Genomic DNA, 16,650 nt, shown 5'->3' with positions numbered 1-16,650 from the left:
ATTCATTAACCATACAGCATGTGAAGGTAGACGTTAGCAAACTGATGCTTGAAGTTATTTTCAGCATGGAGCTGGTTAGAGATTTTTAAAGGATAAGTGTGGTGATATTCTTCTATATTTTTTTTATTGTCAACAAATTCCCTTTAAAGAATCAAACCAAAAACTAATTGATAACAAAGTATGTAACCACAGACTGATTTACAGTAGCTTACTCCTTTACCAGACATTGTTGTCCAAAAACACATCTGTGAACCACTCTGGGTGCATTGCACTGGATGAGATGTTCCTTCCTTACTTTAATACACATTGGCACTGTAATGTCAGTCCCAAATACCATCATAAGGGTCTGAGCAGTTCACAGCAAGTCCACTATTTCAAGGTTTCATGGTTAGCCTACTTATAACACATTAATATGTTCATCTGCAGTGAAATGCAATAGCTAGCCTACTCTATGGAAGATGTCCTAAAGGGCCTATGTGCTACAATAATAAGAAGAAAGATGAAAGACAATAGAAAGATAAAAAATACGAACAATGAAATGTAAGGAATACAATTTCAAAACAAAAAACTTTTTTTTTAATTGAGACATTTTAAGATATACCTCTTCAGGAGGCACGCATTGGCTACAAATTGTTAGTTTTGGTCTTTAATGGAATTTGCTGACAGGAAAAATAAACCATATTGCCAACCTTTCCTTTGAACATAAAAACATTTCAACCGATCTTGTAATATTGACCATACTGTAAAGTCACGTGTCACACAGCTACTATAGAGCTAAGTTGTAAAAGAAGCTTGTAGGGTTTTTGAAAATGTGGGGAGTCTTTGTAACAGGTAAAAAAGTGGATGAAAACCTGAAAGAAAGTTGTGTTGTAGATATTGTTCTGGTGTATATGAAAGTTGAAGGAAAGGATTCAGTATGTGGCTGCTTGAGCTGTGTTTGATGAAGAAGTTTATTCTAAAACTATCAAAACATTTCTGCTTTACGCAATTAATATTTTCATTTCATTCAGAGAAACAGTATGAAACTACACAGTTAGGTGTGTGTGTATCAAATAATGTGTTGTTCCTACTCCGGTAATAAATTCACAACCTTCATCTCAGGAGCCCCAGGTTGAGAATACTGGTCTAAAATATTGAATAGTGAAAAAAGGTCAGTGAATCTGCTGTGCTGCAAAGACACTTCAGTCACATCCTGTGTTGGGACAAAATATAAACCTTAAGCACATTTAATTAATAGCATCTCTTTTATACATGAGCAATAAAATAAACATTTCCATATGCTTTAATGTTTTACCCTTAAATGATTTGTTGTTAACACTGTTTCTGTTCAAAAACATTGTGTGTAAAAATCGAAAAGGAAACGATTGTTGTTCGAACACGTCTATCTCTTGTCAAACAAGACTGGGTGCGTATGATTAAACATATATAACAGATTCTGTGCCATTAATGATCAAATGCAATAAAACCATGAATATACCATGCTCCTCTCGGTCCAAGTTGATGGTTGAAGGACACAACAGGACAATCAGGATTCATACCGTTATTTTTTACCACAGTTTATACAAACAGTTCCCGGTTTATTTGATTCACTTAAATGAAAAATATAATTCGGTTCAATAATACCACAAATGGCAGCTCCAAAATGCCCACACAGTTCATCAAACGCTTTCCTTTTAACTAAAACATAACATTTTAGCCTTCACGATGAAAATGCGTATTGCAGGACTGTCGTATTAGACTGCATTAGCTATTTTTAGCTAGATGTACCTAAGAAACTGGCAACTGAGTGTATTTCCAACAGATTGTGTTTATTTCTAACAGAGCCACTCCTAGTGCAAAGATAAGATCATGTCATCGCAGAAATATTTATTGAAATAAATATACAATGGATACACTTTCATATTATGACACATAAATATTGAATTTAGAGGCAGTTCTTTTAAAAATTAAATTGTTGTTCCAATTCAATAACTCTCTACAAATCAATTTAAATACATTATTCTAATAAAACCTTTTTGTCTGTACGTAGTGACAGATAATAGTCCAATTAATATTGATCTCTTACTTTATAATACCATATACTCTTTGTAGCTTATGATTTACTGCTATCGTGCGGACTCAAGTGTTCCCATCTACTGCTATATCAATAGTATTCATTCATATAGAATATTGTGAACATATCATATTTACAATCTCAAAAATGAGCCAATAAAAGTTTCAGTTATACTGTGAAAAGATATCTTGATATATAAAACTTTAGCATTTAGACAAATATTTAGCAGATTTAAGAGAGGACCATTCTCTACTATGCTTTCAAAGTCTAAACACCACAATGCAACTTGCTACTCTAGTTTGGTGAAAAATGAAGTCATGCTAGTTACAATCATTCAAACACTGATTTAAATGTCATTCTGTACAAGGAAATTATTAAGAAATCAAATGTGATAATTAAACTAAAAACCAAAATCAGTCTGCTTTCATATCCTTTATAAGAAGTGTACGTTAGGAAATTCATATCATTGCATATGAAACAGTTTTACAGTTTGCTAGAGAAAAATCTGTCACTTTTAATCTCACATGAATGGGTGAGTAGGTTCATTATTTTGGTATTAAACTAGTATAAAGTCTTAAGTGATATGAAAATCTCAGACGGACTTCGACAGTCCTATTAAGTGCTGAACAAGGAATGCACGTAAAGATCCACAAATATTTTTTCTAAAATATATTAAAACAATAAAACGGACACGCAAATATTCTCTTAAAGTCTCAAAAGTACACAGTATTCTATTGGTTATGACTGTAGGGAGTCAGGGCATGCACCACCTGAGGCTCAAGATGGCTTGTCACCTTCTTTCTTCAGACGGCTTTAGAAAAGAAAAGAAAAAAGATAAGTAAACATGTTGAGCACATTACACATTAGATCAACTAAGCAATGTGAAATAACTCTGATCGTTTTGGCTCCAGAGTGGAGAATTTTTTTTTTTTCTTGAAGCTGAGAATTAGTCCAATAATTGATTCATAACAAACCTCACCTGTAATAATCTTCCTGACTGGGTAAAGGGCCTCCGTGCAGGTGATGCCCGTGCAGCCACTGCTGCTCCATAGCCATCCTCTGCAGCTCTGCAGACTGAGCATGCATGGCCTGGAGCTGGTGAGCAGCAGACATCTGAGGAATGTGGCCCTGCAGCTCTCGTTGATATGCAGCTCCTATGGAAAACAAATATGGAAACACCAAATTGAAGGACTTGGGACTCAAGTTGTGGGCTGTAGATATATAATCAGAGCTGAGATTACGAACCAAACAGTGGGTGGCGCAGCATCTCATGATCATGAGGAATATCACTGAGTAAATGGTTGGGAATGGGGCCACCAGGAAAGGGGAAACGGGCAAAACGTGGTCCTTGTGCCAGGGGATTTTCTAGAGGATGAGGGCTTGAACCTGGATGAAGAAATAAATCATACAGTAAATAAAAGGTCATCCGCTCACTGCTGACTTAATAACTTCTCAAATCTATTAAGTCTGTCCTCACCTTGACCGAGGGGATCCTGTTGGTGCAGGTGGAGGTGTGAGTGAATGTGAGAGTGTTGGTGATGATGCGGCGTCACATTGAGCATCTGCAGCCTGGTGCTGGGGTCATGCGCCACAGACGCCATCCTCTCTGCATGAAGCCGCTCTGCAGTGAGTCGCTCTGCGTAACTCAGCTCAGGGCGCAGCTGATGTCCGGCCAGCTGCACCATCCTCTCGCGCTCCAGGTGGTTCAGCCCAGGATGGAAGGCTGCGAAGGGGTGAGGAGGTCCGGGTATGTGCGGAAGGCCCATCGCCCCGTGCCTGGCAAAGTGCTCCATGGGGTTGGCTGAGGGGTGCATCGTTTCCATGTCTGGCGGCTTGACCTCGTAGCCTGGCTTCATCCTCTCGCGGAGCTCCCTCTCCCGGAGGTTCCTCAGCTCTCGCTCTCTGAGGCTGGGTTCGGCGCTGTACAGGCCAGGCATGTGGTAGGCCAGCAAGGGGTCGCCAGGGCTCAGCGACACGTAGAACGGGTGGCTGCGGTTGGTGGGTGACATGACATGGGGTCGAGCGTATTCACTCAGGGTGCGCAGCGCAGGCGTATCGGGGCCAATGTAGGGGGGCACGGCGGCCACAGTAGTGGGCTGCTGCTCAAAGGAGGGGCGTCCGTGGCCCTGAGCCGTCATCTGGCCCTCACTCATACGACTGTCGTGGGAGGAGCTGGAGGCTCTCTGTAAGCAAACAGTGTTTGAGATACGTCAGACATGCTTTGTCACAGAGAAGATGTTTAACAAAATGAATAAAGGGATAAATGTTGTGCTCACAGCATTTCTGTCTGCCTCTCTTTCTCTGTCTTTCTCTCTTTCACGTTCTTGCCGAGCACTCTGCTCAACCTCTCTCCTGGACTTTTCCACAGCCTCTTCCCTTTTCTTGGCCAGCTTGGAGGACGAAAGTGGAGTGAAGAAAAGGTCTGTTCTAGCACAGGAGTTGTGACCACGATCCAAGTGTTTGATGAACCTGAGAGAAATAACAGATGTGCACTTATGAATGAATATAAGGCTCTTTCATACAAATTAGCATGAATAATTGAAGTTGAGGAGCTTACGATACATGAACTGAATTTTTCCCAAAGAGATGTCATTTTATGTATTTTCTCCCTGACTTTTGATTGATATGAAGCTAAAAAGTAGCTTCATATCAATCAAAAGTCAGGGAGAATGTTGCTAATATTTGTAATTTGGGCACAATTCCAGCCAGTTATAAACATTTCAGGACTCCCGCCCATTCTTACAAATCACTGTGTTAAAGTTGCTATAATAAATATTTTTAATTTAAGACAAAAACCTTCCACTTTTTTTTCCTAAGAATTTGTCTAAGAAAGACTGTCTTCAGACATACCGTGCAGACTGGCTGGCATGGCTTGCAGTGTTCGTGATGATGGGCTCTGGCGAGGGGCTCCGAGGTGGAGATGGCGGACTTTCAGCCTCTTCCATCTCGTCCAGTGGCTCTTCTTTAATCTGAATTTGTGTTCCTCCTACTGTGGTGCTCACTGAAGGTCTCAGAGGAAGAGACGGGAATGACGGCTGAAGGCTCGGGACAGGGCCAATAGCAGAAGATGGAACAGAGGTGAGAGGGTGGGACACTGCAGTCAGTGGGTGAGAAGAAGTCATGCTTTTTCCAGGGAGGGTCTGCATCTGAGAGATCACTGGAAGCTGGGCAGGAAGTGACTGGGTTGGCAAAGGCTGCGGCATGAGCTGAAGAGGGGGTGGGGGGGCACCCGGAGGATGCTGGTTGGGCAGAGAATTGAGGGGCTTTAGAGCAGGGGGTGGCGGGAGATTAGAGGGCATTTGAGGAAACGGTGAAGCAGACTGGTGTGGCATCTGTTTGTGTGATGGTGGAATTGGAGTGGTGGGAGGAGGCTTGATTTGTGGGCCAGACGACAGAAGGGGCTGTGTGAGCTGAGACTCCCTAGAAAAGGCTGCAGGTCGCTGTAGGGTCTGAGGTGTCGGGCCATGGAGAGGAAGAGTCTGCGCAGAGTTGAGAGCAGGTGGGACCTGAAATGTTGGAGATAGTGGACAGTCCTGACCCAGTGCTGACGGAAGAGGCGGTGGACCAGGAAATAAGTGCGTGGTGGGCTGCGGTCGACCACTAAGGGCCGCTGACTGAGGCATAGCTGGCTGAGGGGGGTCTGGAGAAGAAGGAGGGGGGCTCTGCGGAGTGATGGGAGGGCCTTGAGAGGGGAGGGCCTGTGGGACCGGTGTGTCAGCCAGGACAGCGGCAGAGGCAGTGGACTCTGAAGTGACGCCGTTGGGCTGAGCGGATGAGTCGGAGTCGCTCTCGTTGCCTTGCTGAGGGCTGGGAATGCTGGGAGAGGAGCTTCGGTTGTCCTGATCGATGTCTTTGGTGTCACTGCTGCCATCGTCCTGAGCACTGCGGCTTTCTGAAGAACTTTCCTCCTCTACCTCGGCCTCACACTCTGATCGGGAGCCCTGTGGATCCTCGAGGAACAAAACAAAATGACGTTGTTATGTTGGTTACACAGAATTTTTATTTTAGGCCTGATGTTACTACAGATTTGCTTTTATGTAAAACTGTAAGTTTACCATCCATGGTGGGCACCAAATGTCACAATTGGCACTTTTTGACAGGATTTTGTCCAAAAAGTATTTGACATAAAGAGTATCCTCTCACCTGTGTCTTTGGCCTTTTAGGTGTAACTTTTTCAGGCGCGTCAGCCTCCTGAGCAGGACTCTCCCGGACACGTTTTGTTGTCTTTGGTGACGATACCTCCTCTTTTATCTTCTGTGGACACAGCGTAATATTTCCAGTTATACCGATGTATCCTCAAAGAACACATTGTTTAAGTCAATTAAATACACTGTACATGTATTATATCAGTTAAAGCTGGGTTGGGATTAATGGCCTAATCACTTATTGTCACACTGCTTTTTGATGTTTCCCTGACTTTGATTCTGATTCTTTACACATTTAACATCTTGGCCAAATTGAGCAGTTATGGAATACATTTCTACTATCTCTACTGTACAGTAGCCTCATCATCAGTGGACGGGTTTTGGGTCAGAGCCTCGCGGGATCGGGCGGGTTGCGGTGAGAAACTCAATGGCAATGGCGGACACACAAATAGCAGGTTGGTGCGTGTTGAAGAAATCAGGCCCGGGCAGACTTCTAGTCTGATAAGATTATATCACACAGGTAGGATTGTATAGTAAACTGTACATATATGAAATGTTTAGATTATTTTTACCTTGTTTGTCTTCCTGCTGGACTCGTTCTTATTATCGATGGAAGACGATCTCAAAGTGTTTGCTCCACTTGGGGAGGTCTGGCTACTGGATTGCTGATCCTCACTGGTGGGGGAACCTGTGAGCCTCCTGTGGCCACTTCTCAAAGACGACAGTTGCTTAAAAATAAATAAATCGCAACTTAATATGGCTTTAATACAAAGAAAAAAGACAACTTTACCCTAATATACAAGATATTTTTAAGTCAAAAAGTATTATAATATATATTATATTTTGAATAAAAAGCATTTGCAAAAGCATTTACTTGTAAATGTACATTACTATACATAAAGACTTCAGTGAATCTTAGGCTTACAGGTGCTCTGCTTCGCCGCGTCCTCATGCCATGTTTGTTGCTTTCTTCTTCCTCTTTAACAGGTTTAAACATAAATGGGGCACCTCCAGCCTTTGGAGCTGCCGGCAGACAGTTATGTTTGTTTGCATATGTGCGACAGGTCGTGCACAGCAAAGGGTTGTCTCTTCCCCCCTGGCGCCAATCCTTAGAACCTGTTTGCGAAAAAGCAGCTTGAGGTACAAGTTTCACAAACCGCTCAAAATACTTCGGTTCACTTTCTCACATTAACACTCTTTACAAATTTGAGAAACATTAGTATTACATTAAATAACAAACTTTGTCTGATTGTATAAATGAACGCTGAAGACATGGACTCACTTGTTGTTCCACAATGGCTGCAGCTCTTGATTTCCTGTTCACTGTCTTCACTATCAAGATCATCCTCACTGGCAGAACTCGGATCCACTGCAAAAGAACAGATCAAGACCAGCTCATTTGTCTGCCATACTTCATGACTGCAAAATGATGTACTAAATGAATTAATACAATAAAAAAGGGTAAACAAAATGGCAACACATTTCTGAGGAATAGTAAGGGCTCACCTGAATAGTTTCGGGATGGCGTGTTGACTGGAGCGGCCACAGATCGAGTCTTTGCCTTACGAGAGGACGGCTGTCGGCGTTGCTGTCGATAAGCTCTCGTTCCTGCCGCCTCTGGAGTTTTCTTCCAGTGGTAATAGAAAGTGATCAGCTCCCCCTGATGACACCAACACAGGACTTTTAGGAACAATCAAAGTTGTGTTTCCAATGAGAAATATAACCAAAATAAATAAATGCATGCTTTACAAATTGTTCTGCAAGCGAAAACAGTGTTTGCTTACAGTCTTTTTGCTGGGCAGGAAGTCTTTACGGATGCGGAAGAAATTCTTTCCATACTGTCTCAGGCCTTTGATGAAGCGTTTCTGTGAGGAAAATGAGGGAGAGTGGTGGATTTAATTCAATGTTTTAAAGATGCGAAACAAAAGGCAACAGTACAGATAATGTTAAACTTGTGATAAATAGACTTATATGCAGTTTTAAAAAATATTTATTTTATCTGCCTGCCCTGCACAAACACTGTTGAGGGCTTACAAACTATTGTCTCACCATATCATCCTCCGACCAGCATTTCTCAATGAGCTTGGGAAGCGGCTTCTTAACCAGACGCTGGAGAGCTTTTGCTGCATCATAATGACTGGCATGTAGCTAGAAGTGAGAGGAACATGTATGTTCATAAATCTGTGATGCAAAATGATTGTCTTTTTTTTTTATTTACTGGATACCGGTGACTATAATAGTTAAGCTCCACACCATGTTGAGTGCATTGAGTGTGGTATCATCACGGGAGGCTGCTAAACATCCATCCTCTGTGGATCCACCGTCGCACATCCCTGCAAACGCTGCCATGCTCCTTGAAGAATAAGTAACATGTTTCTGTTAATAGGTGAATTCAATATATTTCTTTTTCACATGACATTGAATAAATCAGGTAAACCGAGAAAGCAGAAATTAACCAGACTGCTAAAAGGAAAAGTTACCTGACATTTGGCTCACTACCTGCTGCTTTATTTTACACAAATAGTGACAATGTAGAAATGTCCATTGAAATTGTTTTCCAGTTTAAAAATAACATACTGGGGCCCGACCGATATTGATTTTGGAGTGCCGATGCCGATTATTTTCAGAGAAAAATTACGATTATGATTAAATTGGCAAATTTAAAAAAAAAATCCTCAAAATATATATTGAAAAAATGTACTTTTTTGAATCCTTAAATATATATATATATATATATATATATATATATATATATATATATATATATTTTATCTTACTGCACCCAACTCTCTGGAACTCCCTCCCCTCAAACATCAGCATCTCAGACTCTATAAACTCATTCCAAAGTCAACTCAAAACTCACCTCTTTAAGGAAGCATAATGACACCTGACTCCAATTCAAACCTTATTTAAAATATTTCTGTATTTTCTTTTCTTTTTCTACATGTATGATTCTGTATGATGTAAAGTGTCTTTGAATGACCTCCAAAAAAGCACTTTATAAATTCTATCAATTGTTATTATGAACAGTCAAGCGATGACCAATGCCTCTGCTATTGGTTGCAGGGGGAAGTGTAAATTAATCCAATGTATTACACACCTGCTGCTGCTGTAAATAGGCTATAGCATTAATGCTATTCGTTTAGGCTACCTCCAGGGCAGCAATACATTTCACACATGATTGCTTGAAAAAAAAAAGACACAAGTTATTCAATTGAATTAAATGTATTGCATTTGCAACCAGTTAAAAGGTTCAAACGCACTGGCATTCACATTATCAGACCAAAACCCTTTTCAAATATGAGCTCTGGAAATAATCCAGACAGTCTGACCTGGAGCATTCACTCATGCTGCACACAGCATTAAGATTTTGGGTGTGGGACACATTCACATATGTTATGCCCATCCCCTGATCCTGACCATCTGGGTAAAGTCAGGGTTGAACAACCCTGACATTAGTGTTCACACAAACATCTCAGTAAACTCTGGATCATTTCAGAGTCACATTGCATGTGTGAAAGTGGCTCAAGACTGGTTTTCTTTTGCAAGTACCTCCCCTACTTCCGTTGCTTTTCTGACCATGTCATAATACTCTGACATATTAGTAGTATGTGTTTATAGCAACATGTTATTTATTGTCACTAACAGTACTGCAATAAACCATCACAGTTAAGATACACCATAAGTGTAATTTATTAAAGCAATAAATAGGTACAGTATCTACAGGTACAATTGTTTTAAAAGCACATTCATTTGACATTCAAAAAAGATATATTGCTCCTTTTTGCCCAGGTTGAGGTCAGACACTGACCTGGCAGCTCTGAGGTACATGAGAAGGTCACAGTCATTGACCCCAGGCGTCCACATCAGCTCCTCACTGTCTGTCTGAGTCTGAAAACCAGGAGCAGGTTGGGGCTGCAACTCGGGAAGTTTAGCCTGCAGTGAAAACAAAGACAAGTCAAGAAGCAGCAAATACAACAAAGAACAGCAAACATAAAACAAGGCACCTTTATCAAAATGTAATTTGTTCACAAAATCTTTAAAACTCCTTTTAAAGAAATTTTGAAAAATCGTCTACATTTTAAGGGTGATGTAACTGTCAAGCATGTGCATTATTACAACATGTTTTAAATATGTTGATAGGTTTAATTATAATAAAATATAGTTTGCTGGTGTTTGGTAATGGTACCGGCTAGCACATAATAGTAAAATGTATGACACTGTATGACATACAAAAAAATAAAGCACACTAGACAGACAGGTCTTATTGAGTCAAAAGATCGAACACATACTTCTTGATCATAGACTTTGTACAAATTAAAATATTCTATTCTATAAATAGGAATGTATTCATTATGTCAAATTAAATTTATTCAAATGTGACAAATCATTTTACAGTTCCAGCAGTGTGTACCTGATGACTTGGTCCAACTCTTATTTCGCCCTGTGTGCTGTTCAGGCTCCTGAAATAAGTGAATAAAATTAACATTGCATGCATTAAATATAAGTTTTCAGGTAATTTGGCATAGAATGGAATTGTGTTTAGGGTCAATGAGAGGTAAATGTAAGTGTCTTCTAGTGGCGAAGGACAGTGCAGGGCGCTATTATCAGTTAATTATCAGGATAATTAACGCTGTACAGTGTGTCCACGGACGTATGATCGATACGGACAGGACATAACTTGGCTGCAGCCCGAACAGCTTCCCTCCCTCTGCACAGATTTTTGAGCAGCAGAATAACATCCCGCCCCTCAATCACTGTGAACGAATCTAAGCGGGGACTTGAGACGTTTCCTTATATTACATGAATGAAATCCGACGCTGGCTACCGCAAATGACTGTCAATCAATCATACATGAGCAGATAATTGTTACGGTCACCATTACGAGAACAGTGTGTGCTCCATGGGAGCTTTTAACAGGTTGACAACATTTGGCTTACGGGCTCACCCCGTATCGTGGCTGATTGTTAAGCTAAAGTATGCATTCGATAATTAATATCAATGTTAGCACGCACAACACTTCGTTGACACACACACACACACACACACACACACACACACACACACACACACACACACACACACACACACAAGCGATGAATGTCATTAAACGTCAAGCCCAAAGTGAATAACCGTCGATTTTTTAAGTATGTTTGCCAGCGTTGCAGAAGGTTAATCTGATATTATTTGTCATAATATCTGCATAAATAGCTGTACGCTGCATTCAAGCACACTGAAAGCCGTTTTGCGAAAAGAAGCTGCTAGCTGCTAACGAGACAGTACACTCCGCTGTTATTTGGCTAGCTTGTTAGCCATACACGAACTTCGTGACCACTGACACCCCGACTATTTCAAACAAACGCCTCTGAAAGTGACGCTACAAAACACAAAAATATACATTTAATACCCGGCGAATAAAATATGCAGGCACACAGTGAATTGATGAAGCTACCTCCGCGGACTGAACAGGTCGTCCATGTCGAGGGATGTTTGGATGTGGCTTGTTGACACTACGCAACGCAGTGGGCGATACACACAAACTATGCGAATCCCCTATTACATGGCTATTCAAAATGGAGGCGTTGTAGTGGAGGGAGTAGGTCTCTCTCTCTCTCTCTCTCTCTCTCTCTCTCTCTCTCTCTCTCTCTCTCTCTCTCTCTCTCTCTCTCTCTCTCTCTCTCTCTCTCTCTCTCTCTCTCTCTCTCTCCCCCAGTGCAATGACCTCAGCAGCCACAGCTAAGCTTTCAAAGTTGTCTGGGTGTACATAACTGAGCATGTGCCGCGGAATATCATCATCAGCTGCTACTGCAAGAGCGTCCATGAACCACACCATCTCACTATGTGCGGACTGCTGTGGGTATTAAACACTATTATGTAAACCATAACATTAACCCACCACCACCGACAGGAATAATCCTGTTGATCGACACTTAATGTAGGAGATAGCAGGGCGACATTGATTCAATGTTGAAATTCCATCTGTTTCATCAGAATGGTCAGGGTTGAAATTTCAATGATAAAAGAGACATGAATTCAATGTTGAAATACCACCAGAGACTGATCATTGTTATGATTGAAGTTTCAATGATAAAATTGACATTTATTTAATGTTGAATTACCACCAGAGCCTGATCATTGTTATGGTTGAAATTTCAAGGATAAATGGGACATTAATTCAATGTTGAAATACCACCATAGACTGATCATTGTTATGATTGAAGTTTCAATGATAAAATTGACATTTCTTCAATGTTGAATTACCACCAGAGCCTGATCATTGTTATGGTTGAAATTTCAAGGATAAATGGGACATTAATTCAATGTTGAAATACCACCATAGACTGATCATTGTTATGATTGAAGTTTCAATGATAAAATTGACATTTATTCAATGTTGAATTACCACCAGAGCCAGATTATTATGGTTGAAATTTCAATGTTAAATCGATCATACTACTACAAAAACAAGATCAAAGGAACATTCCATTATATAGCATTCTATGTCCTCTGATGATCATATTACAATCAATTTTCAATATTGATCATCATCTGAAATACCCGTCTAAAATTCAAAAAATGCCCCCGCGAAAACCTGACCAATCAGAAGAGGGAATTATTTTTCAAGCGTTCTGCTGAAAAGACAAAGGCCATTTCTAACTGATACTGACCATGGACACTGACGGATACTGAAAACTCAACAGCAAGTAAGTCTATTATGTGTATTTAATTTTTAAAGTAGACTCTTATTAGTGTGAATGCTGGAGCATTCACACAATTGTTATTCAAATCTTTATTATTATTATTTTTACTTCTTCTTCCGTACACAGTAAAAAGTGCTGGGTTAAAAAACAACCCAACCATAACCCAGCTCCTGGGTCAATATTGGACAGAACACGTGCTGGGTTGAATTAACCCAAGTGATGGGTTACAGTTTTTAACCCATAAACTGGGTTATTCATTTGACCCAACCTATTGGGTTAAATTAACCCTATGCTGGGCTATAACTACCCATACACTGGGTTATTCATTTGACCCAACCTATTGGGTTAAATTACCGGTAACCCTATGCTGGGCTATAACTACCCATAAACTGGGTTATTCATTTGACCCAACCTATTGGGTTAAATTAAACCTATGCTGGGTTAAATACTACCCATAAAATGGGTTATTTCTTATGTCAATCAATATATTATAAATATAAATTATACACTTAATATTTACAATAAAAACAGTACATTTCATAAAAACACAAAATAGGCGTTATATTAATGTGAATTTATTGATATTAAACACACTTTGTAATACATTTTACACTCCCCCAACAGAAACACTAAAGTAACCTCAACAGTAAGGTGAAAACATTTCATTGTTTGAAAACTCATCAATGATAAACATTCCTGCTGGATCTGCATATAAAGAAACTAGGTAAAACTAGTTAATAACAGCACATCATAAGATAAACTGTAATATACTTAAAACATATGTAAATATCCTTAAACACATGTCTAAATAAACAAAAAACCCAGGCTTCATTTTTACGGGATAAAAAGCTGCTGTTGTCCTCAAAATGTTCACAAGTCAGGCCTCATGTCCATCAGTATGTTATACTGCAGAAACCTCAAGACAGGGCAGGAGGGGGGGGCACACCTCTTTGTGTAATCAATGTCAAATACCATTCAAATCCTTGAAGTCAAGATGTACTCTCCAGCAAACAGTCTGTTTCAGTGGCGAGGCCTGAAACGATCGCATTGGCCTGGCACGTCTTCATGTCATCTCCGAGGCACAGAATGATGGGTCATTTGGTCTCTGCAGTTTGCAAATACTCCGCCACGATTGTCCCCACCTGTTGACCACACATCAGTGAATTAGTGTTGTGTTATAATCATAGACTGTTGAGTCTTATGGAGCTTAATTTGTGGAATAACCAAAATGCAAAAAAATAAAAAGTAGGATAACGAGAACATTTTTTATATTAAAAACATTGCAAAATATGACCAAATGCAAATATGCTTAAAAATTGTATTTACCAATATGAAATAGTGTTTAAACTCAAAAGGCGCTCTCATCCTAGTCATTTGTACCGTGCCCAAGCTAAAGTTTATTGTGTTCTCCCAGTGCTCCCAACACATCCTTGGCCCTGGCCCAGTTGGAAGAGGTGAGCTTCAGCACAGTACGGAGCATTAACATAGACAGAGTCCTGACCTCACTTTATATCAGACTGCTCCCCTCCACCCGATATGTCCATGTGCTCAACGGAACCTAGGTTTGATTTGGAAATGGTATGTTTGCTGCAAAGTTGGCCGGATTAATATTTTCAAAATACGCTCCAAGACCCAAACCTGTGTGTTAAGACGTGGTGACGTATTGACAAGAAGCAATGGAGACTAGGCCGGATCTTTAGGAGCAGAGTGAGTGGGCCAGAGGAGGGGAGGAGGAGGGAGGGGGACAGTCACACTTAAGCACGGTACAGGGCAACTGGGACAAGTGGGAATACGCCCTAAATGACATTCTTATTACAGAAAAAACTATACTAAAACAAAACTGTCCTTTAATAACATTTGTTAATGGATTGTGACATATTACTATAAGAAATATCTTACCTTGTATTTTGTCATCCAGCCGTAGTTTTGTCTCTCGCTAGTCATTACCGAGAGCAGCCTGGTTTGCAAGGGTCGCCTCAGGATGGAGCCGCTGGAAGTCTTGTGATATCTAATAGAATGTGAAAAAAACAGAAAACAAATGTAACTAAAACAACACTGTTTGAAGATATTATAATCAGAAGGCAGACAGTACACAAAGATATGTCCATTTGAAAGATCACTCAGACAAAAATCTAATAGTATAGAATGTGATGCAGATCGAAATACAGTAACAAACCCAACATGTACTTCGAACCTAGTTTATACTGAATAATATATGATATTAATAATAATAGTGATTTAGCAAGATAGTACATTTTGCTTTCTGTCCCTTCATAATAACATCTCAACGGTATATCTAGGCCTAAATGAAAATAAACATACTTTTTTAAGCTGCCATTCTGGTAACTCTGGTATCTCTGTCACAGAACTGTCCATCCGTATCAGTCCCAAACTCAGTCAAAAACCTAGAATGAAATGTCACATTAAGTAAATTGGAAATTCACAAAAATGTGCATTCATCTTAATTCAGCAACATTGATGTGTTCCACTATTCACAGTTCACATTCACATGATATTTACTTGTTTTAACCTAGGTTTACCTGCTGCTGTTTTTAGCTCCACTGATTTATCATAATTCCCACCTGGATACCTCTCCTTGGATTTAGATAGAAAATGAGTCTTAAATGAACAATGCCTGATTCAGTTCAATAAATCCCTTTAGTTTGTTTTTTTAGTAGCTCTCCGTTTAGCAGTCAGGATCAATTGTCACACTCACTCTGTAAGACAGAGCATCATCTTCCTGAGTCAAAGGTTAACCCCCGCGCTGCTTTCAAAACAAACCGGCGATGCTCACGGCAGCTCATGAACCTATTACAGCACCGCTATTGTTCAAACCACACTGTACTGCCCGGTACTGCCCACTGCCCCCTTTATAATAGGTCCATGGTTTACTGAAGCTAATGGTTAGCTAGTGTGCTGAACGTCAGAGTAAAGTAAAGACGTTAGTGCTACCAACGGCTAGTAGGGGTTAGCCGTTAGCTAGCGGATAGCTCGCGAGCTAACGGTTAATGTTAGGTTATCTAGCCAATACACTATTTGTGCAGAAGGACAAGAGGCCGCCACACATTAAATTGTCAAATTAAAAATAGCTTGTGATGTATTCGGCATAGCCCTGAAAGTAGCTCTGGTAGTAGCTAATGAGCTAAAGTTAAATGTGTAGTTAGCCTACATTCTCACAGACTAAACCACTGATTTCAGTTTCTATCTTTGCTTGTTTTTATTACTTACAATAAACTGGTCTCAAGAGCATGCTGTTAACACAACGTTACAAATATATAAATGAAGGTAATTAACACAAATATAGGTATTTATATTCACAGTAACCTACCATAAAATCCTGTCGTGTCATGTCCGACCAAAAGATCCAGAAAGTTTGACGATGAGATGGAGGAGCGGGAAAATTAATGAACCAACAGCTGGGTCAAAATAACCCAACCAGATGTTCAACTGCGATTTAACCCCTCACTGCCCCATTTACCCAGCAGAATAACCCAGCAGTGTGTTTAAAATGCCCCAAACAACCCAGCATTTTGACCCAACATAAATAACCCAGCAATGTGTTTACAAAAACAACCCAACCCAAGACAGCACTTTTTAGTGTGTACGTTTTTTGGACCTTCATACCTCCTTCAAATCTTCAGCTATTTTAACCATACAAATACCAACATGTTCAGCTCTTTAAGGACATGGTGGGTCACCTTTCAGCTTTTTCTACCTTTTCAAATATTTCAAATATTCAGCTTTTTAACAA

General features: G+C 40.2%; 1 protein-coding gene across 1 annotated transcript; it reads right to left on the bottom strand.

The window, feature by feature from the left end:
• Positions 1–1,341: 1,341 nt before the first annotated feature.
• rereb (arginine-glutamic acid dipeptide (RE) repeats b) lies at positions 1,342–11,763 on the bottom strand. Its single transcript, XM_080027031.1, has 17 exons — positions 11,651–11,763; positions 10,613–10,661; positions 10,010–10,134; positions 8,452–8,551; positions 8,248–8,346; positions 7,983–8,063; positions 7,705–7,858; positions 7,481–7,567; positions 7,124–7,314; positions 6,771–6,926; positions 6,197–6,307; positions 4,904–6,003; positions 4,330–4,522; positions 3,531–4,236; positions 3,299–3,439; positions 3,033–3,207; positions 1,342–2,864 (listed from the first exon to the last, which is right to left on the bottom strand). Exons 1-17 carry the CDS (start codon positions 11,674–11,676, stop codon positions 2,831–2,833), a joined length of 3,528 nt encoding a protein of 1,175 aa, XP_079883157.1. The 5' UTR covers positions 11,677–11,763; the 3' UTR covers positions 1,342–2,830.
• Between the last annotated feature and the right edge of the window lie 4,887 nt (positions 11,764–16,650).

This window comes from Ammodytes marinus (genome assembly GCF_949987685.1).
Source record: "Ammodytes marinus genome assembly, chromosome: 4".
NCBI classification, from domain to species: Eukaryota; Metazoa; Chordata; class Actinopteri; order Uranoscopiformes; family Ammodytidae; genus Ammodytes; species Ammodytes marinus.
This window is presented reverse-complemented; position numbering and strand designations above follow the sequence as displayed.

What these genes read in the sequence shown, in the direction of transcription:
- rereb (XM_080027031.1), bottom strand. Translation starts at nt 11,676, where the DNA reads ATGGACGACCTGTTCAGTCCGCGGAG. An exon ending in GAGTTGGACCAAGTCATCAG is followed by an intron (nt 10,135 to 10,612) that starts GTACACACTGCT and finishes TTTTCACTGCAG; the next exon opens with GCTAAACTTCCCGAGTTGCA. An exon ending in GCTGCGCCACCCACTGTTTG is followed by an intron (nt 3,208 to 3,298) that starts GTTCGTAATCTC and finishes TGTTTTCCATAG; the next exon opens with GAGCTGCATATCAACGAGAG.